This window comes from Mus caroli, chromosome 17 (genome assembly GCF_900094665.2).
Source record: "Mus caroli chromosome 17, CAROLI_EIJ_v1.1, whole genome shotgun sequence".
In the NCBI taxonomy this organism is placed as follows: domain Eukaryota; kingdom Metazoa; phylum Chordata; class Mammalia; order Rodentia; family Muridae; genus Mus; species Mus caroli.
Genome location: NC_034586.1, coordinates 28,517,935 through 28,545,294, shown reverse-complemented (window position 1 = coordinate 28,545,294; position 27,360 = coordinate 28,517,935). Strand labels below are relative to the sequence as shown.

The 27,360-nt window shown below is 45.2% G+C and overlaps 2 protein-coding genes across 3 annotated transcripts in view; both read right to left on the bottom strand.

The window, feature by feature from the left end:
* LOC110312474 (cytochrome P450 4F5) overlaps positions 1–27,360 on the bottom strand; it is a 185,987-nt gene that overhangs the window by 44,345 nt on the left and 114,282 nt on the right. The gene's annotated exons all lie outside the window — the stretch shown is intronic.
* On the bottom strand, positions 1,148–18,886 carry LOC110312473 (cytochrome P450 4F4-like). Of its 2 annotated transcripts, XM_029471054.1 has the most exons (13): positions 18,673–18,886; positions 18,091–18,289; positions 15,544–15,688; positions 10,428–10,481; positions 10,215–10,342; positions 8,393–8,514; positions 7,319–7,589; positions 4,427–4,493; positions 3,744–3,873; positions 2,432–2,565; positions 2,285–2,349; positions 2,075–2,157; positions 1,148–1,758 (listed from the first exon to the last, which is right to left on the bottom strand). In XM_029471054.1, exons 2-13 carry the CDS (start codon positions 18,286–18,288, stop codon positions 1,581–1,583), a joined length of 1,575 nt encoding a protein of 524 aa, XP_029326914.1. In that variant the 5' UTR covers position 18,289; positions 18,673–18,886; the 3' UTR covers positions 1,148–1,580. The 2 variants fall into 2 exon arrangements, with proteins under 2 accessions (XP_029326914.1, XP_021041745.2); XM_021186086.2 differs by having other exon boundaries at positions 18,091–18,745.

The following is a 27,360-nucleotide window of genomic DNA, read 5'->3' as shown; positions in this document are numbered from 1 at the left end:
CTTAGTCACTTTTTTCCTCCCCCTTTCCTTCTCTCCCTCTCCCTCTCTCCCTCTCCCTCCCCCCCCACCTCTGTGTGTGCAACTTGTGGATCAAGGAATAAGCTCTCAGCTGTTCCTACTTTCATACCTTTGCTCTGCCAGCATGGCCTGTATCCTCAGAAACCATAAGCCCTAATCAAGTGCTTTCTTTTATAAGTTACTTGATTACAATGTTTTATGACACACTAGAAAAGTAACTAACACACACATAATTTTAAAAAGAAATCTTTACATAAATGCACTAATACCAAGGATAGCCCCAAACAAAAATCGATGAAGTTAAAAATAACTAATGACTAGTGAAGATTCATAAAACAATTTACTCTCATGACAAGATAGTCACAGCATTTTGCATAAATAACTCAAATCAACAAAAAACATGTATAATAAAAATATTTTTGAGGTAGAAGTCACATAACATGAACATAAAGTGTTCAATGATATGGAACTTTCTCCACAGTCTATTTCCAAGACATTTCAAAGCCCATGAGGGGATCATATCCCATTAAGCAGTCCCCGCCCCCATTAAGCAGTCCCCGCCCCCATTAAGCAGTCCCCGCCCCCATTAAGCAGTCCCTCCCCCCCTCCACAACCTTATCGATCACCTACAGGCTCTTGGTCGCTATGGGTTTATCTACTCTAAACGTCCCATAAAAGAAATCATAATGTGTGATTTTGATGTGTGGCTTTTGTGACTTGTGCAGTGTGAAGACTCAGCCATGTCATAACTTGTCAGGATTGTTCCTGTTACGGTTGAGAAATGTCTTATTGTTTGACTACAATGCTATGTCCATTCATTCATTTGAAAGTGGGCGCTTGTATTGTTTCCACAATTTTGCAACTCTGAGTAGGGCATAATATAACTTGTATGTGAGCTGCCCACACAGGCTTATTTGCCAAACACTTGGTACTTACTTAGAAAAGGGAGTGGTTGGTTCAGGAAAGGAGCTGAAGCAAACAAAATTACCCTTCAAAAACTAACTTTATTAGGGAAAGGGGCATCAAAACTTTGGGAGCAATGATCAGGTCTTGAGGTAAGAAAGCATGAAAACCAGTAAGTACATCAGAGACAACATGTTGGTGTCCTTAAAGGAAAGACAGGCTTCACTTTAAAACAAGAACAATTTTATTCTGAGGTATAGGCTATAGTAAAAGTAAGAGAGATGGCCACCATAAACATGATGGAAGGGGAGCCCCAGGAATGAGCATTCAGAAAAATCTGAACAAAGGAAAATATCTGACGTCTGCATATTTTCAGGGGGTGGTGGGAAATGCCACGTGATTTAGTGTGGGGTAGCTTTGGTGACAAAGAGCTTGAAGGAACCATGTGCCATAAATTAGGAGCTGTTGGGCCTGTGATCATCCAGAGAAGTCAGGGATCTTTGGTTCAAATCAACCAGCTGGACTCCATACCTCTGACCACTGGGAGGATCCTTAGCAGCCCCTGCTTGCCCGGTGACAGCACTGCTTGTGCTTTGCAATCTACAAGGGCAGAGTCACGCCTATTTACTTACTAAGAAAGCCAGGGCAAATTAGATCGGTTATTGTGCTTGGGTGCTCAGCGGCTCCACCCGCAGCCACAGCCCGCCCTCTGCGCGCAGGATCAACTCGGGCTTCCGGCGCGGCTCCTTGTCATCTGGCAGGATGCGGAAGCGCAGCAGCGTCAGCGCCAGCGCCACCTTCATCTCGCTCATAGCGAAAGTCTGTCCAATGCAGTTCCTGTGGGAGGATGGGGTAGGGACTGTGGCTGTGCCCTTTGCAGGGACCCAGACAGGCATTCTCAGACCCAACATGACCCAGTACCGGTCACGTTGAGAGATGCTAATACACCTAGCACACCACTAATACTTCATTCGAGTTTAGGCCTCAATACAACCGACGGGAGGGAGCCCCACTGCCATTGCCATCCCTGGCCGCTCTTGGAACTTCCCAAATAGATTCTCCAAACCTTGATGAAACCTCTACCATCTCAATTCAGCTTTCCTCACTACCAGGCCCAGACCCTGCTTCACGACCTTGAACTTGCTGGCCTCACCTTGGTCCCGCCGAGAAGGGAATAAATGACAGAGGTGATCTAGCCTGGATGTTCTCTGGATCAAAACGGAAGGGGTCATAGACCTGCAAGAGACTAGCCATGGTAAATGGGTGGCATCTAGCAGCACAGCCAGACACAGAGTCTTGAATGTGCTAGGAATCTGATATCCTGGGGCCATTGGGGGAGACGGAGAACGCAGACACAGCGCACCTCAGGGTCCCGCCACACAGTTGGGTTGTGATGGGTTCCAAAAATATTGATGATGCAGATGACACCTGTGGGGAAGAGAGGAGGGGCAAGCAGGGTAAGCTGCCTGATGAACTTTGCTGTGTACCCTTCCCTAAATTTTGTGGCCACCTTTAGGGATGATCCTTCCATCTGGGAGGGAAACGTCCTGGGTGCAGCATCGGGAGACCATTGTGACTGGGGGATGCAGCCGCAGACTCTCCTTGATGCACATGGTCAGGAAGGGCAGCTGGGCCAGGTCATCCCTGAGGAGCAGACAACACAATTATTCAGGAGCAAAACCAGAGGCTGCCAGCCTCTGTGTTGCCCACTTAATCTTTCCTCACAGCGGTAAAATAATCTCGAGAAGAGCAGAAAGTTAGGAAAGCGCTAGAGGTAATCTAGCCAGGAATCTTTAGAGAAGTTTTTGTTTGTTTTCCTGAGACAATGAATTGTTCAAACGCTGACCATTTTAAAAACTCAACAAATTTACATTAAAATGAGTATTTCTTATGGCAAAAAAAAAAGCAAAATGCAAAGAAAAAGAGTAAATGGATCTAATTTGTCTGCTCTTCTGTGTCTCTCCCTCACATACCCCATCTACCCTTTCCCTCCTCATCTTCTCTCAGAGTTCTTTCTCCTGTCTCAGGTTCTTCCATCACCTTACCCCTTCTTTATCCTCCAGCTCCCCATCTACATTCCTCTTACACTTCTCCTCTTTTTTATACCCCCTGCTACCTGTCATCTTACTGACTTCCTCCTCCATCAGCCAACACCATCCTTAGACCACTCTACTCCCCAGTCCCTCACAGATACTCAGTGACTTTCCCAAGCAAACACACCCTTTCCCCCTACACTTGTTTCTCTTACACTCTCAATCCAATGTCTTCTCATGGGTCCCAGGGCTGTCTTAACCTTAGACTGCTCTCACACCAAGCTGAGAGCCGAGGAAGGCCGTTCTCTGAGCTAAGTCTTTAGCACAGACTAAGTTGGGCACCAAATTGGAATGGAAAGGCAGGGTGGGAGGGTTTGATAAGTGAAGACTAGGTGATGGATGATTCAAAGGTTCAAGAAAACATACATATGACTTTTATTCCCAGATGTTTCCTATGGATCCCCAGACAGAACAGTAAGGAAGTAATTAGAGAACAGAAGAAAAATCTATCAAGAAGGAAAACATGGGAAATGTTAAGTAGGACAGAAGTCCAGGAGAGGACAGGAAGTTCACTTATTCAATGCATGCAAAGTAACATCATCTGCCTTCACATAGTGTTATCTTGTCAATAATTTTCTTTGAAGTCCACATCTTTCTTTCCTTGCTGATGAAGCAGATGCCTTACTCACCAGCCAATAGCAGAAGAGTCATTTAAAGAATTCCCTTCCCCACCTGGGGGACAAAAGTGGGAGAGGGACTCAGGGACAGTCTACCATGACTTATGCTCACCATTCAATTTCCTTAAGTTCACGATCCCTCAGCAGCTCCTGCACCTCTTGCCGGCAGCGTTCCTGGTGCTCAGGGTGCCTCGCCAGGTTGTACAGGATCCAGGAGAGCCCACTGGCTGTGGTGTCATGGCCTGAGGGACAGACAGATAGACTTGGGAATCTGGGCTGTTTCAGCACCACTGTGTGGACAGCAGTGAAGTTTTTTTGTTTTTTGTTTTTAAATATTTTTATTAGGTATTTTCCTCATTTACATTTCCAATGCTATGCCAAAAGTCCCCTATACCCTCCCCCCGACTCCCCTACCCATCCACTCCCACTTTTTGGCCCTGGAGTTCCCCTGTACTGGGGCATATAAAGTTTGCATGTCCAATGGGCCTCTCTTTCCAGTGATACATATGCAGCTAGAGTCAAGAGCTCCGGGGTACTGGTTAGTTCATAATGTTGTTCCACCTATAGGGTTGCAGATCCCTTTAGCTCCTTGGGTACTTTCTCTAGCTCCTCCATTGGGAGCCCTGTGATCCTTCCAATAGTTGACTGTGAGCATCCACTTCTGTGTTTGCTAGGCCCCGGCATGAAGTTTTAAGAAGGGATTGGGAAAAGATAGAACATAAGGAATGGAGAGACCCAGATTCCTGAGGAGGAGAGAGTCCTACCCCTTCTCTGGTCTCACGCTGATGCCCTCACCCCTAAACATGAAGGTGTCAGCTTCAGCTCGGATGTCCTCATCTGACAGCTCCTTTCCATCTTCATCCTGGACACAAGGCGAGTTCTTAGATCACACAACTTCTGATGGCTCCCATGTCTAACATAAAATAACATCTAAAGATCCTTTTCTGACCATGCACACAAGACCTTCATATTCCTGCATTTCTCTTGGTCACCAACACACAGGCATTTTCTTGGCTTCCTGTGTTTTCCTAGTTGAGGGAATCAAAGACTTGTGGATATTTTCTACTCCTGTATGATGAGTGACTAGCCACCTTCAAATAGAATCATTGTAGGACAACTTGTCTTGAAAATTAGAGACTAAACATTGCTCTAAGTCAGTGTTCCTCAATACATAGCAAACCACTATGTCCAAAAATATTTACATTACAATTCATACCTGTAGCAAAATTATAGGTATGAAGCAGCAACAAAAATCATTTTATAGTTCAGGGTCAGCACAACATAGGGAACTGTATTACAGGCTCACAGCATTAGGAAGGTTGAGAACCACTGCTCTAAATCTTTAACTTTGCTCACTAGGTGGGAAGAGTGGGCTTCCTTTGTACCATTCTTCCTTTTTTGCTACTTGATTTGTCACAAAGGTTGTGTCTGCAGGGTGGGAAGATTTAGACTGATGGGAGAAATAGGAGCAGTACGTAACTTTGTGAGTTCAGATGATGTCATAGTGTGTGTGGTTGGTAAGTGGGCTGGCTTCCCCTTCTCCTCTCTTTCTCACTTGCTAGTTTTCAAATGTGTCCCCTCTCTGGCTTCTCTCATCTTACTCTCTGATTCCTTCCCTACTCTCCTGTCCCACGAATGGGTCTAAATATAGAGAATTTATCTTATTTCCTTTAGAAGCTATCAGGTTTACAAACCTATAAAACTTACCTTGGCACTTGGTTAAAGTTGTTTATATTCAAAAATAAAGTCCCCTCTTTGCTTGAGAAAATTTGAGAGAAATGCAGGGTGATTTATGTGCACGAAAATGTCACTGTGAGATGCATTATTTTATAGTTAAAAATTGATCTTCTATTCCTTGCCTGTTCTCCTGTTTCCTCTATTATCTGTTTACCCTTCGTTTACTTTACCTCTCCTGTTCTCTTCCCCCTTCCTCTGTTTATCCCATTGCTTTCTCTGAAACCAAGAAGACATAGATGTGCTGTCCTATAAGCCTCCACGACTCATAATATATGGGTCTTTCTCCTGTTGTGTGAATCCTGTTTGAATGAGAATTGTCCCCTGGACCCACACATTTGCATGCTTAGTCCTCAGTTGATGAACGGCTTGGGTTAGGAGGTGTGACCTTGTTGGAGGAAGTGTACCACCATTGGGCTTTTTTTTTTTTTTGATAGTTCCATGTGATTTTATTTCTTTTTTTAAAGATTTATTTATTTATTATATGTAAGTACACTGTAGCTGTCTTCAGACATTCCAGAAGAGGGCGCCAGATCTCGTTGCGGATGGTTGTGAGCCACCATGTGGTTGCTGGGATTTGAACTCCTGACCTTCGGAAGAGCAGTCGGGTGCTCTTACCCACTGAGCCATCTCACCAGCCCCACCATTGGGCTTTGAAGTTTCAAAAACCCATTCCAGGCCAGGTCTCTCTCTCTCTCTCTCTCTCTCTCTCTCTCTCTCTCTCTCTCTCTCTCTCTCTCTCCTTCTCTGCTTGCTGCCTATGAATCAGGATGTAAAGTTCTCAGCTATCACTCCAGCTCCAGCCTGTCTGCTTCCCACTATGATGATCATGGATTAATCCTCTGAAACTGTAAACAAGCCCCCAGTTACATGCTTTCTTTTACAAGAGTTGCTTTAGTCATTTGTCTCTTCAGAGCAGTAGAACAGTAACTAAGATACCTGTCATCAGTCACCCTCTCCAACAATCCTTCCCCCATCTCCTTCCCTTTCTCCTCTGAGCAAGCGGGAGTCCCATTGAGTATCTCCCAACCCTGGCACATCAAGTCTAAGATTGGTTTTTAACTATAAAATAATGCATTTCACAGTGACATTTTTGTACACATATTTGTCAGGTAAAATAATAAAATCACCTGGGAAGGAAAGATCTAGGGATGGGGAGTGACTGCTACCTTCATAGCATGACTGCTATAATGTGTGATCCACACTGACTATGAAGTTATGTGCAGCGTCTCCCAAATACAGATACTGTGATCCACTAACTTACCAAGTAAGGCCCTTCAGGTCCACCTAGAAAGGCTGTATTGGCCCCAGTCTGCTCTCTACAATGTGTTTTTCTCTGACTTGTCTCTCTTTACCTCAAATGCATTCTATGGATTCTAGGTGTTCTCTACATCAAGCCCAAGTCATTACTGAAATATAAAAAAAAATCATATCATCTCACATTCAGTACAAGCATTCACTCTAATTTTTATAAAATCATAAAGAGTTGGAGCTGGAGAGATAGCTCAATGATCATATGGTGCCTCACCTATAACTTTAGTTCTAGGAAATTCTGTTCTTTCTTTTGGCCTCTGCAGTCACCAAGCATGCGTGTGATGCACATACAAACTTGCATGCAAACACTCATACACACAAAACAAAAATAAATGAATTAGTTTTTAAAGTCATGAGGAGTGGTATAAACATGTAGTGCCAGAAATTGGGGCAGTGAGATATGTACCCAGCCCTGAAGATGAGCCTGGCAACATAGTAAGACACATCACAAGACAGCTACCAAACCCCAAAGGGTTGACATGAATATGTAATCCTAGCACTGAGAAAGCTGAGGTAGGAGGATCATGAGGTTGAGGCCAGCCTGGTCTACAGTGAGACTCTGTCTAAAAGAAGGAAATAAAACAAAAACTTCATCTAATTCATTTTAAAAAGCTCCATTGCACCTCTTAAGAAGCCGACCTTGGTTAGCAGCAGTACATCAATGAAGTCCAAAGTCTTGGACTTGGCTTTGGCCTTGATGACATCATCACCACCATGCTTCAGCAGAGTGCGACGTCGCTCCTGGATGACGGCATCAGTGAAGTCATGTACCAGGCGGCAGGCCTTATAGAAGCGCATTCCATCGGGTGTGAGGCGGTAGAGCAGGTCCACATGCTGAAGCAGTTGCTCATTTCTCTTCACAACTAGGGTACTGAGCTCCAAGATGGCAGCAATATACTGACTAGGCTTCCTGCACAATGAGAACACGAAGAGAAGCAGGAATGCTACAGACCTAAAACCTGAGGGGCATCTCTCAGCAGAAGGAGGGAACTATTTTCTAACAGGATATCAAGTAGCCTAACTCATCTAGAAACAACGGTCACATGTGATAGGCATGGGCCTTGATGGTGACATGGTAAGACACGTCTCCAAAAAGCTATCTCAAGCCAAAAACCTTGGCATTCTCTCTCTCTCTCTCTCTCTCTCTCTCTCTCTCTCTCTCTCTCTCTCTCTCTCTCTCNTCTCTCTCTCTCTCTCTCTCTCTCTCTCTCTCTCTCCTTCTTGGCTGCCTGTGTTTCCTCAAACACATGGTCTCCACCATAATACAAATTTGGGCACAGACCCAAATTACACTGAAACCATAAGCTGAAATAAATATTTCCTCTATTTTATAATCTTAGATATTTTGTTATAGTGATAGATAATGAAGATCTCTCATAGTTTCCTAGAAACTATGACCTTAATTCACAGAATGAAGCTCCACACTTTTCTTGACTTTAATGTCTGCATGCTTTAGTTACTGTCTGTTCTCCCAACCTCCTTCCAAAGGCTTCCTGCCAGGTGCTCATGACCACCTGAATCTCTGTGCCTTCTTCTGAATAATTCCACCTTATAGAAGGGGCTACTCTGTCCCCCATGGGGTTGGTTCAGTGTCAGTTCTGACCCACTTCTTCCATGAGTCTCTTCTGCTTGATCTGGCCAGCCTTCCCTCTTCTACCTCTTGCCTTGAGTCTGTGGACCAGAACTCATCCAAGACCTGAGGGTGAAACTTACTCCTGACAGTTGCTGTTGAAGCTGAAGACGCATTTCTGCAAAGTGTCCAAGGTCATGAGGCTAATGTTCTCAAACATGTCCAGACGGGTGCTACCCCCTGAGGCCAGGCGCAGCCACTTGGTCTTTGAGAGAGAGAGAGAGGGAGAGGGAGAGGGAGAGGGAGAGGGAGAGAGAGAGAGAGAGAGAGGTTTTGAATCTTGACTCCCTGAGGCTCTGCCCAATCCCAACCACTCAAATGGACAACCTCAAACCAGCCTTCTGGATCTCAGCCCTAGATAACTGACCTCAGGGATTACCCAAACTGGAAGCAGCTTCCATAGCAGATGAAGACCTGAGACTGGGTCAGACGTCCTGATTTCCATGTTCTGTGTTCCCTCAGTCAGTTATTTGCCTTCTTCTAGTTCTTGCCTGTCATACCTTTAGGAAGTTGGTCTGATCTTAGTCTGCCAAACTCAGAGGAACCCCATGTGCACCATTTTTAGCTCACTTCCTGCAGGATAATGTGAACAAGGTCTCTGATATATTTGACCCTCAGATTTATCACTAATGAGGAAAAGGTAATCACTGTACCTCACGGGCATAAGGAAATTGGTCAGCATAGATTATTGAACCAGGACTTCACATCAGGTCTAGCCTATGACAAGCACTGAACACACAGTGTCCTTCTCATTATCACTTCTGTAAATTGATTTCAAGACCCTCCTTTTGCTGAGGATGTTAGACTTGCATTGTTCCTTGAGAAACTTTGTTAGACATGCCAACAATGAACTATCATGATGGTCTTAACTTGGGCTTATCTCAGATATTATGGCAGAAAACTATGGATACCGTGATGACTCCATGAGTGAAAATAAGACTAAATTCTGCTTGTTATAGAAGCAGATTCCCTACGACTCAGTCATATTATTACATTATGATTAGGCCATGAGGTGCCCCTACTCCAGCCCACTCATACTGCTCTCACAGACTGTGGGTACCTTGAAGAAAGGATAACAGCTGGAGTGATGGACATGCTGCTTGCTGCCCATTGAGTAAATGTCTGGCTTTTCCATCTGACTCAAGGATCTGGTATGTTCTAGAAGAATCCATAACCAATAAACAAGCTAACATATCAGTTTACAAGTAAGGAGTCATACTGGGACCCTCATCCCAGTTCTTATTCAGGTACATCTAGTACAGTGTGATTTTCCAGCAATGTCAGTTAGATTTTGACCCACTTTTAATTTTGTGTTTGGCATATGATTTAACTTACAAAACCTGATGAGATGATGAAGATACCATCTCAATTAAATCTAAGCTTTACGTCGTATCCTGCTTCTTTCTTTCTAGTGGAACTCTGTGCCACAAGCCTTGGGTGCCTCAGAAGGGAAAAGAACCATGAGAACGCTTGCTGAGTGTTCCTGCCAAATCCAGTCTAAATTATCTTGATGTTTGCAAGCTTCAAACATGAGAGAACTGAGCCAGAATCAGCCAAGCTGCCCACACCTGATCCACACTGATCATAAAATATCAATGACCTAGACTTTGTCCAGAAGAAACAACCAGTGTTTGGAACTGCCAAGTCATGTCTGTGTTCATTTTTTAGGCCATCAAAAAGGAACACCTGAGCACCCTCCAAGTAAGGGGCCACGACTCCATGGTATCATCATGAACACAGAGTAATGTTTTAATACTAAATCACATATGGGGAATCAAGTCTGGGGGAAAACTGCAATGGGCCACCATGATCCTTCAGAGCCAGTACTGTGGACTAGATCTGTCTGAAGTCCCTTACCCACCCCTCCCCAGACTCTAGCTGGGCACATGGGTTCTGGGGACTCACATGCATGATGTTGGTGCTGTCATTGAAAATCTTCACATAGGGTTTCAGGATGTTGAAATGGAAGGCAGGTGTCAGCATGCGACGGTGGCGGCTCCACTTGTCACCAGCACTCACCAAGAGCCCATCCCCTATGAGGATGACCATTGGCAGTGGGCAAATGTGACACCTTTCCCCCAGGGTTGTTCCCAACCATCTCACCTGGCAAGGACTCACCGAGCCAGGGTTTCAAGAAGCTGTAGAAGATGTCGTCCTTTGGGGCAACCGCAGCTGACATGAAAAAGAATCATCAGGGACCAATGGAAAATGCAGAGGATGAACTTGGGAAGAATTTGGTGCCCTCATCAGAGGTGTGCATGTCTCCCTCAAGCCAGAATGGCAAGATTGTGGAGAAGGACAGAGGCGGCAGGGAGTAGGGCAGAGGTGAGCAGGAGCCAGACTAAGGCATAGGAGGGAGCAGGACAAACGTGTGGCCTGACATTGCATAACATACCTGTGATGGTTTGTATATGCTTGGCCCAGGGAGTGGTAGTATTAAGTGGTGTGTCCTTGTTGGAGTGGGTGTGTCACTGTGGGTGTGTGCTTAACATCCTTACCCTACCTGGAAGTCAGTATTCTGCTAGTAACCTTCAAATGAAGATGTAGAACTCTCAGCTCCTTCTGCACCATGCCTGCCCAAATGCTGCCATGATCCTGCCTTGATGATAATGGACTAAACCTCTGAACCTATGAGCCAGACTGAATGAAATATTGCTCTTTATAAGAGTTGCCTTGGTCACGGTGTCCATTCACAGCAGTAAAACCCTAACTAAGACAACACCCAAGTGTGTGTTCACATGGCTCCTACGTGGCCTAACATGTCAACACAGGACAATACTCTGAGACCTTTACATAGACCTAGCATAGCTATTCATCCAGCACTTTTTGCCACCCCCTGACATATACAGGTGACACAGATGCACACTACGTGTGTACTCTCTTTTGCTGTTTTGTTTCTGTTGCTGTCAATGACCAAAAAAGCAAGTTGCGGAGGAAAGGGCTTGTTTGGCTTACACTTCCATACAGCTGTTAATTATTGAAGGAAGTCAGGATAGGATCTTAAGAAGGGCTGAAACCCAGAGGCAGGAACTGAAGCAGAAGCTATGGGAGAATGCTACTTATTGGCTTGCTTGCTCATAGCCTTTTCAACCTGCTTTCTTATAGAACTCAGGACCACCTGCCCAGGGATGGCACCACCCACAATGGACTGGGCCCTCCCCGATTGATCACTAGTTAAGAAAAAGACTTATAGCTGGATGTCATGGAGGCATTTTCTCAACTAAGTCTCCTTTCTCTCTAATGACTCTATCTTGTGTCAAGTTCATGCACAAAGCCAGCCAATATAGCATCCTAACACATAACATGTGCTAACGTAGCTAAACACATGTGGTCTTCCTTGACATGGCTCTACCTAATGCAGCATAGTGCTGTGAACTGACACCATGACCACAGCAACTCTTATAAAGGAAAATATTTAATTGGGGTTGGCTTACAGTTCAGAGATTCAGTCCATTATTGTTATTGCAGGAAGCATGACAGCATGTAGGCAGACATGATGCTGGAGTTCTACATCTTGATCCACAAGCAACAGGAAAAGACTACCACACTGGGTATGACTTGAGCATCTGAGACTTCAAAGCCCACCTCCTAGTGACATACTTTCTCCAACAAGGCCATATCTGCTCGCGCTCTCTCTCTCTCTCTCTCTCTCTCTCTCTCTCTCTCTCTCTCTCTCTCTTTTCTTCAAGACAGGGTTTCTCTGTGTAGCCCTGGCTGTCCTGGAACTCACTCTGTAGACCAGTCTGGCCTCGAACTCAGAAATCTGCCTGCCTCTGCCTCCCAAGTGCTGGGATCAAAGGCGTGTGCCACCACGCCTGGCTTTGCTACATCTCTTAATAGTGCCACTTTCTATGGGCTTATGTGGGCCATTTTTATTCAAACACATATTAGAAAAGGTATGGTGATTCTCAGTGTGTACTAGAAGTTATCTTAAAATTGTCACTGTAGGGTGGAGGGAGACTATTCATCTGGGAAAATGCTTGCCATGCAAGCAGAGAGAGCTGAGTCCTGTCCACAGCATCCACATAAAGAGTTGACGGTGGTGACATGCACTTTTAATCGCAGTTCTGAGGAGGCAGAATCCAAGTAGATTCTGGGTATCTATCATAGCCTGGTCAGTGATCCCTAAGTCACAGTGAGACTCTGTTCCCCAAAACAAGGTGTATGGTTCATGAGGAGTGGCATCCCATGTTGGCCTCTTACCTCCACTCTTACACTAGGCACACAAATGCAAGTGCAATCCCCCCAAACATACATATACTTGTACATAGATTAAAAAGAATAGTTACATTAGAATCTCAGATGTGTAGCAGATGCAATTTAACATCAGACATGGGTACACACAGATACCTCAGCAGTGGGCAAGCTGGGGCTGGTGCAGTGCCCACCTGGAGCAGAAAAGAGGGGCTTCACAAAAGTAGGAAAACTATACAGATGGCCACCAGCCAGGGCCCCTACCATCATCAGTCTGCTTCCCCACAGCACACACCAGGATGGTTGTACAATATACCTTCTTTCTACTTCTGAATTAGAGGAAAGAAAGAGAGCCTGGAGATTGCTTCTCTAGGCTGCCAGAGAGATGGATTAGTTGTGCAGGAGGTAGATGGAGCCTTGGGAATTCTATCCAACCCTTTCTCCATCCCTGCCTGAGGTTCCTCCAGACATCTTCTATACATAGCAATCCTCAACCCTCAGTTAGAGGGACAGAAAGACACATTCACTCTTACGATCTCAAACACCTGGGTTCTCTTCCCTACCATTCTCCAGACTGAAACCCAGGCATTCAAGTCCATTGAGCTCAGTCTCCCACATAGTAAGTGAAGTATCTGAGGCCGGATCCTGAGACTTTACATCAATACCCTGGATTCTTACCAGTGCATCTATCTGCTTTGTGTTTCCCAGGTCTTCCCAAGATCATGTAAAGACAGTGACTTAATAAGGACTCTCTGTCTTGTGGTTCAGGGCAGCAAATTAAAATTTGTTACAAGCCCAGAACTTCTGGGAACTCCATGAGTGAGACAGGCTGTCTCGTGGTCTGAGACTCATCACTTAGACCTTGTTGAAAATGCTTGTCTGAAAGGAAAAGTGAAGACTGGGAAGGTAAAACAGACCTGAAGACAATTCTCCCGGGCAGGCCTTTACAGTCTACAGATTCCCTTTATTTCTTTGAACTAAACCAGGTGGATAGCACTCACACCCAACAAAGACCTAGCCATGCACAGAGAGCAGACAGCCTTCCTGGCAGATGTCAGAGCCATGGTGTGGGGCCGTGGGGGGGGTGGGGAAGAGTGGGAGTAAACCTGCCTCCTGCCAGAGTTCTGGTGCTCTGGGTGGGCAGATGAGGAAAGACTGATGGACGCTTTCCATACGGGCCCTGGGTGTGTGTCTGGCTGTGGGAAGCCACAGAATTCCAGCTCGGCAGGGGGTGGACAAGGGGAAACCCTAGGTACCAGGTTCTCAGCCTTGAGCATCCCACACTGGATACCACAGAAGAGCTGAGAACAGAATAGGGGCCCTGGGGCGGAAGAGAGGCGCATACCTGGCTATAGTCAGGCACCTGGCTCTGGGAACATGTTATTTTGGTTGAATGGGGCTTGTTCCAGTGACCCAGTAGAGAACTCTACAAGGGACAGAAAAGTGAGCCACAGAGCCAGGTGCCTGACACCAAAGAGCCCCCAACTCCATAATTCTGTGACTATCAGTCACACAATGTCCCAAGCTTCTGGCTTTCTGGCTAGACTCCACCCCCACAGTTACCTGACAATAGCCAGGTATGCTCCTCCCCACAGTTACCCGATAGCCCATCCCACTATAGGAGGGGCTGTTTGGCCCATCCTCACTCTTTAAGCTCCCACCTTTCTTACTCTCCTCTCTAGCCCTCCTTCTCTCGTTCCCTTTCCCCCTCTCTCCACATGGCCATGGCTGGCCTCTCTTTTCCTCTTTTTTACCTTCTCTCTTTCCCCCTGCCTTTCTACAATAAAGCTCTAAAACCATAGACTGTCTCTGCTCACTAAGGCCCACCGTGCTTGAATGATGGGATAGGCTTTCTCCTAATGAGCCTCGTCTAACCTCCTGCACTGCAGCCATGGACCGGACCAAGGACTCTCGCCTGCTTGGGAACCATCAAGTGCCCTCTCCCCCTACCCTTTTCTCCCTTCAGCCCCATGGCTGACTGACCCGCCCCCGGGGCCCCATTTTGTTCTCAACTCTTCTGTAGTATCCAGCGTGGGATGCCCAAGGCCGAGAACCTGGCTACCCCTTGTCCACCCCCTGCCCAGCTGGAATTCCGTGGCTTCCCACAGCCAGACACCCACCCGGGGCTGCGTGGAAAGTGTGCCCCAGTCCTCCTGAGTCTGCCCGCCCAGAGCATGGGAACTCTGGTGGGATGCAGGTTCTCTCCCCTCTTTCCCCCACACCCACGGCCGCACACCATGGTCACTAGGGAACACTCCCTCTAACCCCCACCTCCACTTTCTCTCAACCATGGCCCAGGCAAGTATGGTAATGTCAGAGGGCAGGGTAAGTGGGCCAGACTGGAGTGGAACTTCCTAAGAATGATTCTGGGCCTACTCAGTAAGCAATAAACATATGATGGAAACCAAAGAAAGAGAAAAAAATATAGAAATAGCAGCTAGATACCACATTAATATACACTGGCTTACTTCTGTGCCTGGAGATGGGATGGGCTACAGCCCTACATAGGCCCTGCACAGCCTGCCCCTACTTTAAACATTCCTATTATCCGGGTAGATTTGTCTTCATTCCAGATACCTAGCTTTGTCTCTCTTAGACCTTCACTGATCTAGCGTTTGGTCATGCCTGCTCTGGTTATGATTCTTCCTCTAGGATGTCTCCCTATGTGTACTAGCAGAGATCTCACTTCTCCATTCAGTCATCATCTACCTTCCTTAGAGTCATTCCTGATCACAGGGGCTTGGAGTGTCTTTGTCAAGATACATCTCTTCCAGATTGGGTTCCACTAGGACAGAGCCTTGCTCATGATCTCCTGTCATCTCAGGAGTACCAAGAATGCTAGGGTGGGAAGGGAGGCAATGACTGCAGTAGAGGAAGAAGACACTGATATGGGATGGTAAGTACATGAAAAAGCAGAAAGCCTGAGAGAGATAAGGGAATGGAAGATTGGGTTGCTTCAGGGGCACACACAGAAGAATGGAAGTCAGGACTAGAAGTTCACAGGTTCCCACAGACATACCACCAACAGCCCCATGGGTACCTGAGGCGCTGAGGACAGATCGGATGACATCAGGGTGGCACAGAGTGATGAGAGGAACTATAGGGCCTAACCAGGTCATGAAGCCCTGGGGGTAGGTGGTCACCAGCTCAGTCATCTGCTTCATGCCTTCTTCCGTAGGAGGGGACTGGGGAAATAAAGATAAGTGCAATCCCTCTTGACATGGCTCTTTTCAGGGATCAAATCGGCTGGATGCCCACATAAGCTGATGCAATATGACTTCTTGTTGCATCTGAGATATTCTCAGAACACAGTATTCACAGCAGTAGACTGAGTCAGGATGTCCCTCCCTTCACAGCGTGGGTGGTACCATCCAACCCAGTGAGGATCCAAATGAAACAAGAGACAGAGGAAGGGGAACTCCACTCTTCCTGCCCAAGCTGGGACACTCAGCTTCTCAAGCCCTCAAATAGCAAAATCCTGGTACTTGGTCTTTGGACTCCAGCATTCATGTTTGACTCTACTTTACACTGGGCCTTTGTTCTAACACTAACTTGCTACACCACCAGCTTCCTGGTCCTCCAAATTTGTGTGTGGCATTGTGGGATTTCTCAACCTCCTTTATTACTTAAGTCCAAACTTTATCTACATATCTATCTACCTACCTATCGATTCCTACCTTCTTCTCTTTCTCATTTGCATACCTGTATATGTTATATGTATATTGTGTTCATTTGCATATCTGCATAACTATGTATAGAATTGTGATACATAATGATTTTTAAATTAAATTTAATTTTTTTACTTATTCATTTTACAACCTGCTCACTAGCCCCTTCCTGGTAACCCTCTCCCACAATTCTTTCCCCATCCTCCATCCACTTCTTTGATTGTCTGCATATACAACTTTGGTCACATAAAACTATAACACACCTGAAGATTATCTATGTCTTTCAATTTTTACTATTATTCTTACGTTTAGTGTACATTTGGCTAAATAAATACCTTTATCTAAAAACTCTCTGAAATCTTCTCAATAGTACCATGAGGTACAGGTTTGTATGCTGGGACCAATAAGTGGTCTCTCATAACCTAGATATGCAGTAGGCTCTGCCAAGATGGTTTGATTCAATGTACTCTATAGCGATAGCCAAATGATGAAATCATCCAGCAATGAATTTTAAAAATTTGTCCCTATCACTAACTAGTGCAAAATGATGTATCTGTGTGCATATGTAAATGTGTATATGCATGTGTGTGTGTGCAGTTGTGTTGGGGTATGTTTATTTTACTGTTTGTGTGCACATGTGTGTTCATGCTTTGATTCTTGTGCTCCGGAGATCACTAATATACTTCCTCAGCGCCTGTGATAGGTTTCTCCTGAAGCCTTTGTAGTGAACATGTGTCTGGATGTTGCAAGACATAGGAGCAAATCCCTGCTTCTTCTTGCTTTGTCTTTATCAGTCATGTCCTGGTATCAAGCCTGTAACTCATGGTCAATAGACAAGCTATATTGTCACACTGTCCACCTCAGAGAAGGCCCCTTTGTCTTAAGAAAATTAATTTCTCAGGTGGACTCAATTTCAGCCCCAGAAAAAGCCTCAAGGCAAGGTCCTGACAGGGAAATGTGTGGACTGCACTGCAGGCTCAAGGTTTGTCCCTAAGATTTCTCGCACATGCTCTTCTGACTGCATACACCAAAAGTCTCCAATTCCAACTAGGCAGAAGGGTTCAAACACAAGACAGCAAAGGGGAACCCTAAGGCTCCATAAAAGTGGCTGCTCCCCAACAAGCAACCACTACCCACAGGTAAAGGATCCTGTGCGTGGTTTCAAGGACTTGTGTGCATGCTGTGAGATCTGAGAACTGTGAATGAAGCAATGAAGACCAAGTTAACCAAAGGAGAGAACAGTCCTATGTTACAGTCCAAATGCTGTGTAATTGTTAGGATCAAGGAAGATCACCAAAGGATGAGGCTTCTAGTCTAATCCAGGTTGTGCAGCAGACCTCAGTGATTAATCTTAGTAGAAAAGAGCAGTCTAAGGAAGATATATGATTCAGGAAAGTGAAGCAAGGAGTCAGAAAAGAACTCGCCAGTGGCACAGGTGTGCTGGAGGTGTATGAGAGGGGCATAAAAATCCCTTCTGCAATAAAGCAAAAACCCAAAGATAGACTAGCAGAAAGAAATGGACCAGACAGGAAGCTGACTCTAAACCAGAACCCTTTAGGAGGCCTAAGCAGCAGAATGAATGTGAGGGGTCTTGGATCCCATTCTGGGAGCCCTTCAGTGTGTACCAGAAACAGGAAAATAGGCTAGAAATCAATCTAGAGTAGACTGGGAATAGAAAAACAGGAATCTGAAAAGAGTTTGAAATGTAGCACCCAAAGATCCTAACCCATTCTATCCTCAATTCCCATATCCATGAGGATCTCTGCACCCTCACACCCCAGCCCCTAGCCCACCTAATCCCTGACTTTCTGTCCATATACCTCATACCCACATCCCAGGACATCCTTCTAACAAACTCCTTGACCACTGGGAGGTCCCTGCACCCTCATAATCCAGACCCATCCTGTTAACATACTCACCATGCCCAGGTGACCCCAAAACCAATTCTTCTTGGGTGGCTGAGGGAAACCACAGAGACGTTGACACTTTGCATACAAAGTGTATAGCTGCATGAGGAACCGGGCCAAGAACCAGGAAATCCCAACCAAGAAAAAGAGTAGCCACGGTGAGGCTGACATGGGCCCCAGTCCTAGCCAGGATAGGTCCAGATATTGCATCCTATGAGATAGATGGTAGAATGTGAGTTCCTGAACCTCAGGGAATTGACAAGGGCACCCTGTAACAATGGACAGCTTGGATCCCGATGTCAAATCAGGTGGTAGTGGAAACCCAATGTAGGAGAGGGGCAGGGAGATGAGGTATAAAGAGCAGAACAAGAGGTAGATGACAGAAATAAGAGTCTGAAGAGTGCCCCAAATTGCATGCATGAGACCAAGCTTTCCTGGAGTTGTTACCCAGAAACCACAGTATCTCTGGGACAAGCTTGATCACTGTGATCATCCTGCTTTAATCATCTGGCTCCCCAACACCACACCAGACATGATCAGGGCTCTCTCAAACCAGGATAGTACCCTGGAGCTCCACTTTCCCTAGCCTGGCACCTTCTCTCAGGAGTGGCGACTCTTCTGCAGCTCCCCAATCTCTTTCTTCCGGGGCCTCTTTGGACAAGGGCCTAAAGGAAGCAATGGAAGGCTGGGCTCATGTGTGCCAGCCAATCCTTCCCAGACCTGACAGTTTCTTCCCGGCCTGGGCATGAGTCCAAGAAAGGAGGTTTAGTCAGCCAGCTGCACAGTGAAACCAAGTCAGGGTCACACTGAGCATTGAAAAGAGGACTTAACTCCTCCCACAGGATGGAAGAGATAAGACTGGTATGGCCAAAGGCGACATTAAACCCCATCTTTATTGCCCCTCCTGCCCTTCCAAAGACAAGATATATTGTGTTTTTAAAAATCATTAACTTGGGACTTCAGGTTCCAGGAGACCAAGGCCAGGCACATCCCTGAATTTCTCCAGAGCTTCTATGCAAGTTTGTATGGGAGGAAGGCCTGTAGGATTTCTTGGTGCAGAACTGGGAGACTCTTGAATTTCTGTCTAGCTGCAGTCAGGCAGCAGTCAAACCCTACCTCCATGCAACACTGGGTCTTAGTAGACATGTTTCTTTAAGAAGCTGTTCAACAAGTGATTTCCCAGGTCAGATTCCAGGGATCAATAGCCCAGCTAGAAGAACACAGCTAGGGCTGAGCTGGGCTGAGCTGGGCTGGGCTGGGCTGGGCTGTGCTGGGCTGTGCTGGGCTGTGCTGGGCTGGGCTGTGCTGGGTTGGGCTAGGATATGGAGTGAGGAGGGAAGGTGTGTGAGAGCAAGGCTAAGATGGGCTAGCAGCAGATGGGATCCAGGCAGAACAGGTCAGGGCCCTTCTTGTTCTTCTGTGAAAAATGGACAGCATTTGAAATAATGTTTACTATTCTGTACATTGGTTATTATATATTTTTTTAAAAGCTGTATATCACCAACCTTGGTGCCTAGTAAAAGTCCACATGTCTGCTTGTGAGACATCAATGTACTTTAGTATGAAGATGCGCATGCAGACCATGCCTTTCATATTTGACCAGCTGTGGCCAGCACTTAGACTGTGCTTTCCATTATTTTCATGAAAGAATGAAGACATAACCAGACATGGGTAAGAGTCTTAGTTCCTTTGCTACACATCAGGGAATATGCTAACTTCAACCATTCCTTGTGCATTCCCTAACCCTCACCAGCCTTTAATGAAAGCTCAGGCTTGGCATCAGAGAGCCCCAGACAAAGTGAGGCTCTGCCACTCACCAGTTCTATGACCTTGAGCAACTGAGCTGACCATCTGGGCTTCACACTCCTCAACAATGTGGCCATGACGAGATGAGGATGCTGGAGTTTGCTGACATGTGTTTTATTTTGTGTTCCTCAGAGGTCAAACTCTTCTTTTGAAGGTGACCCTAAGACATAGTCTCAACTGCCATGCATCTCTTTGGAAGTCAATCCCAAGAAACAACAGCAGCACTGTGAAGAAATGGAATGGGAAGAGGAGACAAGAGTCAAAAGCTGCTTGCTGAAGGAGGTGTGCACCATAATCGTTGGGGCTCAGCTTGATGGAAGATGGGGCTCTTGGAGACACAGTACTGAGCATGCTTCTTAGGCATCCCACCCAGACCAAAGGAACATGGACGTTTATCTGCCCACACCTACCCCTTAGAATTTGGTATGTGTAGGCATGTTACTGTGCGCTGTGTAATTCAATCTTGATTTCTATGCCCCCGTATCTGGTTGCAGTCTGTATTCTAAGTATCTCCTGTCTCAATGTTGTATAAACATTGCTCCTGAATTATTCCCTGATTTGTCAATAAAAGCTGATCAATAACTGGTCAGGGGAGAGAATAGGGCAGGACTTCCTTCCCTTCCTTCCAGGAAATGGGGCAGGAGAGAGAAAAATGAGAATTAGTCACAGGGAAAGAATCCAGGAGAGACCATGAGAAAACAGCTGGAGCAGAGAAAGCCATAAGATGCGAGCATCTCAGGGATGTGGGCTAGGAAGTAGCCAGAGTAGCTTAGAGGATTTAAATAGAGTGATACTGCTCAGTTGTTCTGCCCTTAAAGTTTAATAAATAATTGCAATAGTCCAGTCTCAGTTCTTTGGGAGCTAGCTGGGTAAGCGGAAAATGGTAACACACTTTTTAAAAAGCCACTAACATGAACTACTCCAAAGATAGTGTTCATGTGGAATGTGGAGCTTGCACTGCAGAAACCTGGACTGGGAACAAGGCCAGAGGGCTCCAACAGCAGCTCCAGTGATACACACAGCCCTGTGTGGACAATTCTAGTCCACACACGCACACACATACATAGCACACACACACAACACACATAAAATCTCCCCAAAGCTATACACAATTACCTCCCCTCATGCACATATAACACACATATCCACACAAATACACACACTCAACATATACTCATACATACAAACACATATAGTCTTTCACATTGAACTACTAATAAGAGTTCTTTTTTTTTTAAAGATTTATTTATTATATGTAAGTACACTGTAGCTGTCTTCAGACACTCCAGAAGAGGGCGCCAGACCTCGTTATGGATGGTTGTGAGCCACCATGTGGTTGCTGGGATTTGAACTCTGGACCTTCGGAAGAGCAGTCGGGTGCTCCTACCCACTGAGCCATCTCACCAGCCCCTAATAAGAGTTCTTAAGGAAATACTATTTTCTTATATATTATTAATATAATTAAGGCACTGTGTTATTTCCTTATATTAGTATTATTGTTATTCCCAATCCTCTCCAGAAAAATGGAACCTCCTTTCCACCCACAGACCAACATGTCCCACAGCAGATAGTGACAAGCAGACCTGGGCTTGTTTGAAAAATTACTCAGGCAGCTGTATCACAGCTTCAGGGACCCACCGGTCCATATTTCTCTACTCTCTGTACATTCATCACCCCAATTCTAAGCATCATCCCAATTTCGAAATCTGCTCAGGACAGGAAAAGGAACATTCAGAACCCTCAAAAATCCATTACTCTACAAAGTATCTTGCTCTTGGGTGCACCCCAATAAAACCAAACTTGCTTTAAATTTGGCTCAAAATTGTGGTAGTTTCTTATTCTCGCCTGGTGGGATTAACAGGGCAACCAACTTTGTTTACAGAACTACTGTTGTACATATGACTTCACAGCAACCATGACCTCGTGCACAAGATCAATAATCTTAACAGATGGGGGAGGGACCTACAGACTCCCATCCCTTAGCCAAGAAGCTATTGGCAGTTGAAGACCACTATGAAAGAGAAAGTCAATTTTCTTCATGAATGTGGTCCTAAAAGTCTACCCATGTACCATAGTAGATGGCTCTACACCTCTGCATTTACAACCAAAATTAAGCAGGCTCAGTGGGTTTAAAGAAAACTATATGAGAGGAGAAACTGGGGGAGGTATAGGGGAGACATTGGAGGGAAGAGAATGTGGGTGGCTTTTTGAAAATACATATGTATGTACATATTAAATTCTCAAACAATAAAGAGAACATGCTTTGTTTTTAAGAGAGGCCAAGGAAGGGTTCTTTGTGTGTGTGTGTGTGTGTGTGTGTGTGTGATTGGTAGACATTCTAGTCCATAGGCAACTGTTTACTAACAGTGTACAAAACTTACCTGTAGAAATTGTGGATTGGAAGCTTTGCCAAGGACCTCACCTAGTAACCCCCAGAGGACTGAAGTATTACACGTTCAGATTAGAGACTAAAAACCACCTGCTCAGATTTCTGGGTTCTTATTTCCCAGAACAAAGAATTGGACCTGGGACAGATGGATGGTAAGGCAGAAAATACAGATAATTTATTCAGAAATAGAGCACTACTGATGTGGATGTGGGCCAGAGAGCTCAAAGGTTAGACGTGCCTTGTGCTAGGAGGTGGTGAGCCATTACGGTGCATTTACATAGATTTCCCTCTCAAGATTCATGTTTTCTTTTTGATTACCCAAAAAAAGTTTGCTCCAACTCCTCATCTTAAAAAACAAACAACAAACATTTTACATGTAATTTATTTCTTATTTAAGTTTTCCTTTATTCTGGAGACATTCATATATGTGTCTAATAAAACATGATCATGTCTACCTCTTCCAACCCCCTCCACCTATTCCTTCCAACTTGCTCCATCTATACCACCTACATGTCTAATGGGCCTCTACATTTCAAGTGCAGGGCTTTAGAATTGTGCCACCACTCCCAGCTTTAAAAAAAAATTAAATAAATCTGTCACCCTGACTTTAGCTCAGAGGGTTTTTCTATTTCTCTTAGTCATGGCAGATATTTTTGCTAGGTATATTAGTCAGATTAATAGCTGTGGTCCTTTGAGGCTGTTGTATAAGGGTGCAAATCTTTATCCCCAGACAACCAATGAACAGGAACCACTCACTGAAATAGCAGGCTCCCAGATAGCTAGGTTCCCCTTGGTATCTTTCAAGATCTTTCCCCAGCTTCTATAAGGTTTAGAGTTGCTGTCCAGTGAGCATGCTTTCTCTGCTCCTGAGGATATTCTGAACTAGTGTCTGGGGCTGACTCTTGCTCCAAGTCTCCATCTGGATCTGACTCTCATTCTGGCTCCTGCTCTAGATCATGCTGTGGTTCTGGATCATACCCTGGGAATCATTGTATAGCAGGATTTCCAATCCAAGAAAAAGGACCCCTAAGCTTCTTTTACCAGGAAGAAGTTTATTAGGTCAGCAGGCTTCTGACAGACAGCTAGAGTCTCAAATGTAGTAGGGTGGATATGTTTATATATGTATATATACTTTATATATTTATATATTTTCATTTTTTACTCCTATATATAGCTACATATATGGCTACATACGTTCTGATTAGCTGTGTCAAGCTACCAGCTGTGTCAAGACTAGAAAAAGAAGATAGAGGGGAAGGAAGGGGTTGCAGGAGATTTGGTCAGGCATGTCTACACTGGGGTGCTAACCAACTAGCACGTACACAGACATGTTTGTGTACATGCTTTGTGTCTGCTTTTTCTTTCTCTTAGTTCTCAGTGTACCAGCTGTTTAGTATGTTCTTACCTTTTGAGGTAAGATTCTGGTACTTTTGCATCAAGTGAACACTTGGCCCCATGTTTGGTGCTCCCTCACATTAGACTGGGCTGATTTAGGTGCTGCACCAGATTTAGTCCTAGAGACAATTAGTGCTGATTTTATGATTGAGTAGCCAAAGCAAGTAGCTCTCATGGGTATGCATGACACAACGTTTCAAGGTGTGACAGTAGCCTGGGGTTAGACAGGGAAAGTGTAGCATAGATCTTTGACTGACTCCGAACTGGTACAAAGTCCTATGTACTGCAATAAAGAGCCTGCAGTCACACCGGGACTCATAGCACCAGTGTTATATTTTGAATCTGAAATGCCCAATAGGCTCATGATTTGAACACTTGGTGTTCAGCTTTTGGTACTGTATTGAAGACAATGGATCTGTTAGTACATGGGATCTGGTTGGTAACCGTAGGTAACAAATCACCAGCCTTCAGAGACTATGCTTGATTTCGCTTCCAGAGCAGGTCTCAACTTCCATGCAGACTATATTAATTATATACCTCTTGTTCCCATTTCATGCCTTCTCCACAATGATAGACTGCAATCATGTCAAGGGAGTCCTTCAAACACTTGTCAGGTGTTTGGTAGCAACCATGTGAAACCAAATCGATACAGAGCTCCAGTGAACATTCCTTTGTACATCTATGCTCAGGCATCCATTTTCATGGTGGTGAACACATACCCCATGAGCCTGTAAGATCATGCAAAAATGTGGGTCTGCTTCTCATAGGAACTGGTAAACTGCCTTCCACACAACTACACCATTCTTTATTCCTACCAAGAATGTACAAAGGGCCCAATAACTCCACATCCATCCTCATCAAGATGAGAGAAGAATTTTATGAAATTAAAATGAAAGGTCAAAGGTAGAAACACAGTGCAGCTAAGGATTTGCCTCCAAGAATCAGAGCCTCAACCTTGTCCTTCATCCCAGCCCCTATCCTGCTAAGACACCTCCCTCTGGTTTCTTATAGCCCAGAGAATAAGTACAGCTTGGATGGAGGAGAAGTCACCACCCTCCTGGAGACTTGTGGCCAGCCAAAAACTGTAAGGTGTCCTTGGCACCAACCGGTTTCCTCCCAAGTCATTTCCTGTCCTATGGGCACCTTTGGGGATGATCCAGCCATCTGGCAGCACAACATCCTAAATGCAGTAGTGGGAGATTAATAAGTCTGGGGGATGCAACCACAAACTCTGATTGAAGCACATGGTCAGGAAGGGCAGCTGGCTCATGTCATCCTTAAGGAACACACCACACAATTGTCCAGGAGCAAAACAGAGGCTGCCAGCCCATGTAGATCAGCAAACTCAGGGGTCAGAAGTATCAACAATGTAAGAATTAGAAAAGCAGAGAAGGGTGGGGGGCTTCAGGATGGCTCAACAGTTAAGAGCACCTGCTGCTCTTAAAGCAGACCCAGGTTTGACTACCAGAACCCACACAATGGCTCAAAACTATCAATAGCTACAGTTCCAGGGTATTTGACATTGTCTTCTGATCTCTCTAAATACAAGACATGCACATGATATACATATATGCAGGTAAACACTATTACATATAAAATACATGAATCTAGAAAAGTGAAGGATTGTAAAAGTGTCCTGAATGAGTGTCTCCCACCTGTTTGAGAGTTTCTGGAAGGCAGTCCTGGCCTGAGCCCATCTCAGATCTCTGGAGCCCAGATGGGGCTCTGACACAAAACTGAGGAAGGAAGACAGTTGACAAGGTTTGAATGGATGGATGGATGGATGGATGGATGGATGGATGGATGGATGGATGGATGGATGGTGAATGGATGACCCAGGGGAACGGACAGCACAAAGATCACCACCCATGTGTCCCTGCGAATCCCTAGAACTGGTGGTAGAGTAAGAACTAAGATGCATGAGAAGAGCAAGCACTCAGGAAAGGAAAACGTGCTGCCAGGAAAAGGGTAGGAAGAGTGCACTCTCCGAGCAAGTGCAGACATGGTTGCAGTTCTCTCAGCAGCACAGATCTTTCTCTCATAGCCTTTCCCTTGCAGGTCAGGCTGAGCATCTCCCTCTGAACTCAGATCCTATGCTCACTGAACAATAATGGAAGAATTATCAAAAAGAACTTCTCTTCCCCATCTGGGGAGCAGAGCCAAGGAGAAAGGCCATAGAACAGACCACAAGGACTACCCAAAGGGCCCCAGTTCCAAGGGCTCCAGACTCCAAAGTTCACCGAACTCTCATTAACGTCAAAGTATGACATTACCGGGAAGCCCTGAGCTCAGAGCAAAATGGTGGACTTCTTTTACCAGCAGGGCTTCTCCTTCTCTGACTTTGTCTGAGAGCCCAAAACCTCCAAACCTACAGAATGTCACCTGGTGTCTTAGTTAGGGTTTCCATTGCTATGAAAATATCATGACCAAGACAACTCTTATAAAGGACATTTAATTGGGGCTGGCTTACAGGTTCAGAGTTTCAGTCCATTAACAACATGGCAGGAAGCATGGCAGCATCCAGGCAGACATAGTGCTGGAGAAGGAGCTGAGAGTTCTGCATCTTGTTCTGAAGGCAGCTAGGAGGAAGGTTTGAAACCCCAGCCCCACAGTGACACACTTCATCCAACAAGGCCACACCTCCTAATAGGGACACGCATATTTAAATCACCATACATAGCCTTGATGAAATTACAGCTTCAGGTTCCTTTCTGCCAAAAAGAAACCTGTTCTGCCAGTACCTGAGATTCCTAGAATACATTCCCATAGTAACAAGGCCCCTGTAGCCCCTTAGCCTTCAGCCAGTGATCTTTGTTTCAGTACCTTACCCTTCAACCAATGACTTTTGCCTATCCTGGCTATCCCTACCCACTTCCCCAAAACTATATAAGCCTTAATTTACACCAAATACAATTGACCTGTCTCCCCATATTCCCAGGCCATCTGAAAACCCTGTTCATCAGCTCTGTTCCTTTCATCCTTGTGGGCTGGTGGTTAACGGCCCCTCTTACACGTCTCCCTGACACCATAAGCAAGGTCCCCATTCCACATAATTCATGGTAGCTACTTGGTCTATTGATTTGTTCCTGAATAAATATTTCCATGTTTCTGTGTGAGAAAGTTTTTGGTTTTGTTGTTGTTGTTTGGTTGTTTGGTTGGTTTGATTGTAGTGTTTTTTTTTGTTTGTTTGTTTGTTTTTTTAAGAAAGTGGTTATCGATCTGACATGCAAGATGAATTCATGACAATTTGCCTCAGAAGTTAGAGGTAAAGAGTTACAAAGACATCTGCTCCCATTCTAATGTGCTAGATCCAGGGAGTCTTATGTTTTTGGAGTCATTAAGATTGCAAGACTTCTCCTTTATCATGAAAAGAACTTGTTTAACTCTAGAACAAAGTCTTCTCTCTCTCCCTCCATTACTCTCTTCCTCTCTTATCTCTGTATCCTTTGCTCCTTCCCTCCCTCTTTGGTCTCTCTTTACTTCGTTGAGGGGAACTAAATAAGGGCATACCTGTTACTCTGTATGAGCCACAAGCAAAGATTCTGGTCTTTTCCCTGCTATATAGACTCTGCTGCATGTACAGGCAGTACTTTATTATCTGGAAATTATGTGTAGACAATAGGGAAATCATCACTATAGTCTCATTTTAGCTATGCCTACTGCCATGACTAAGGGGATTGCTCTGAGTATAG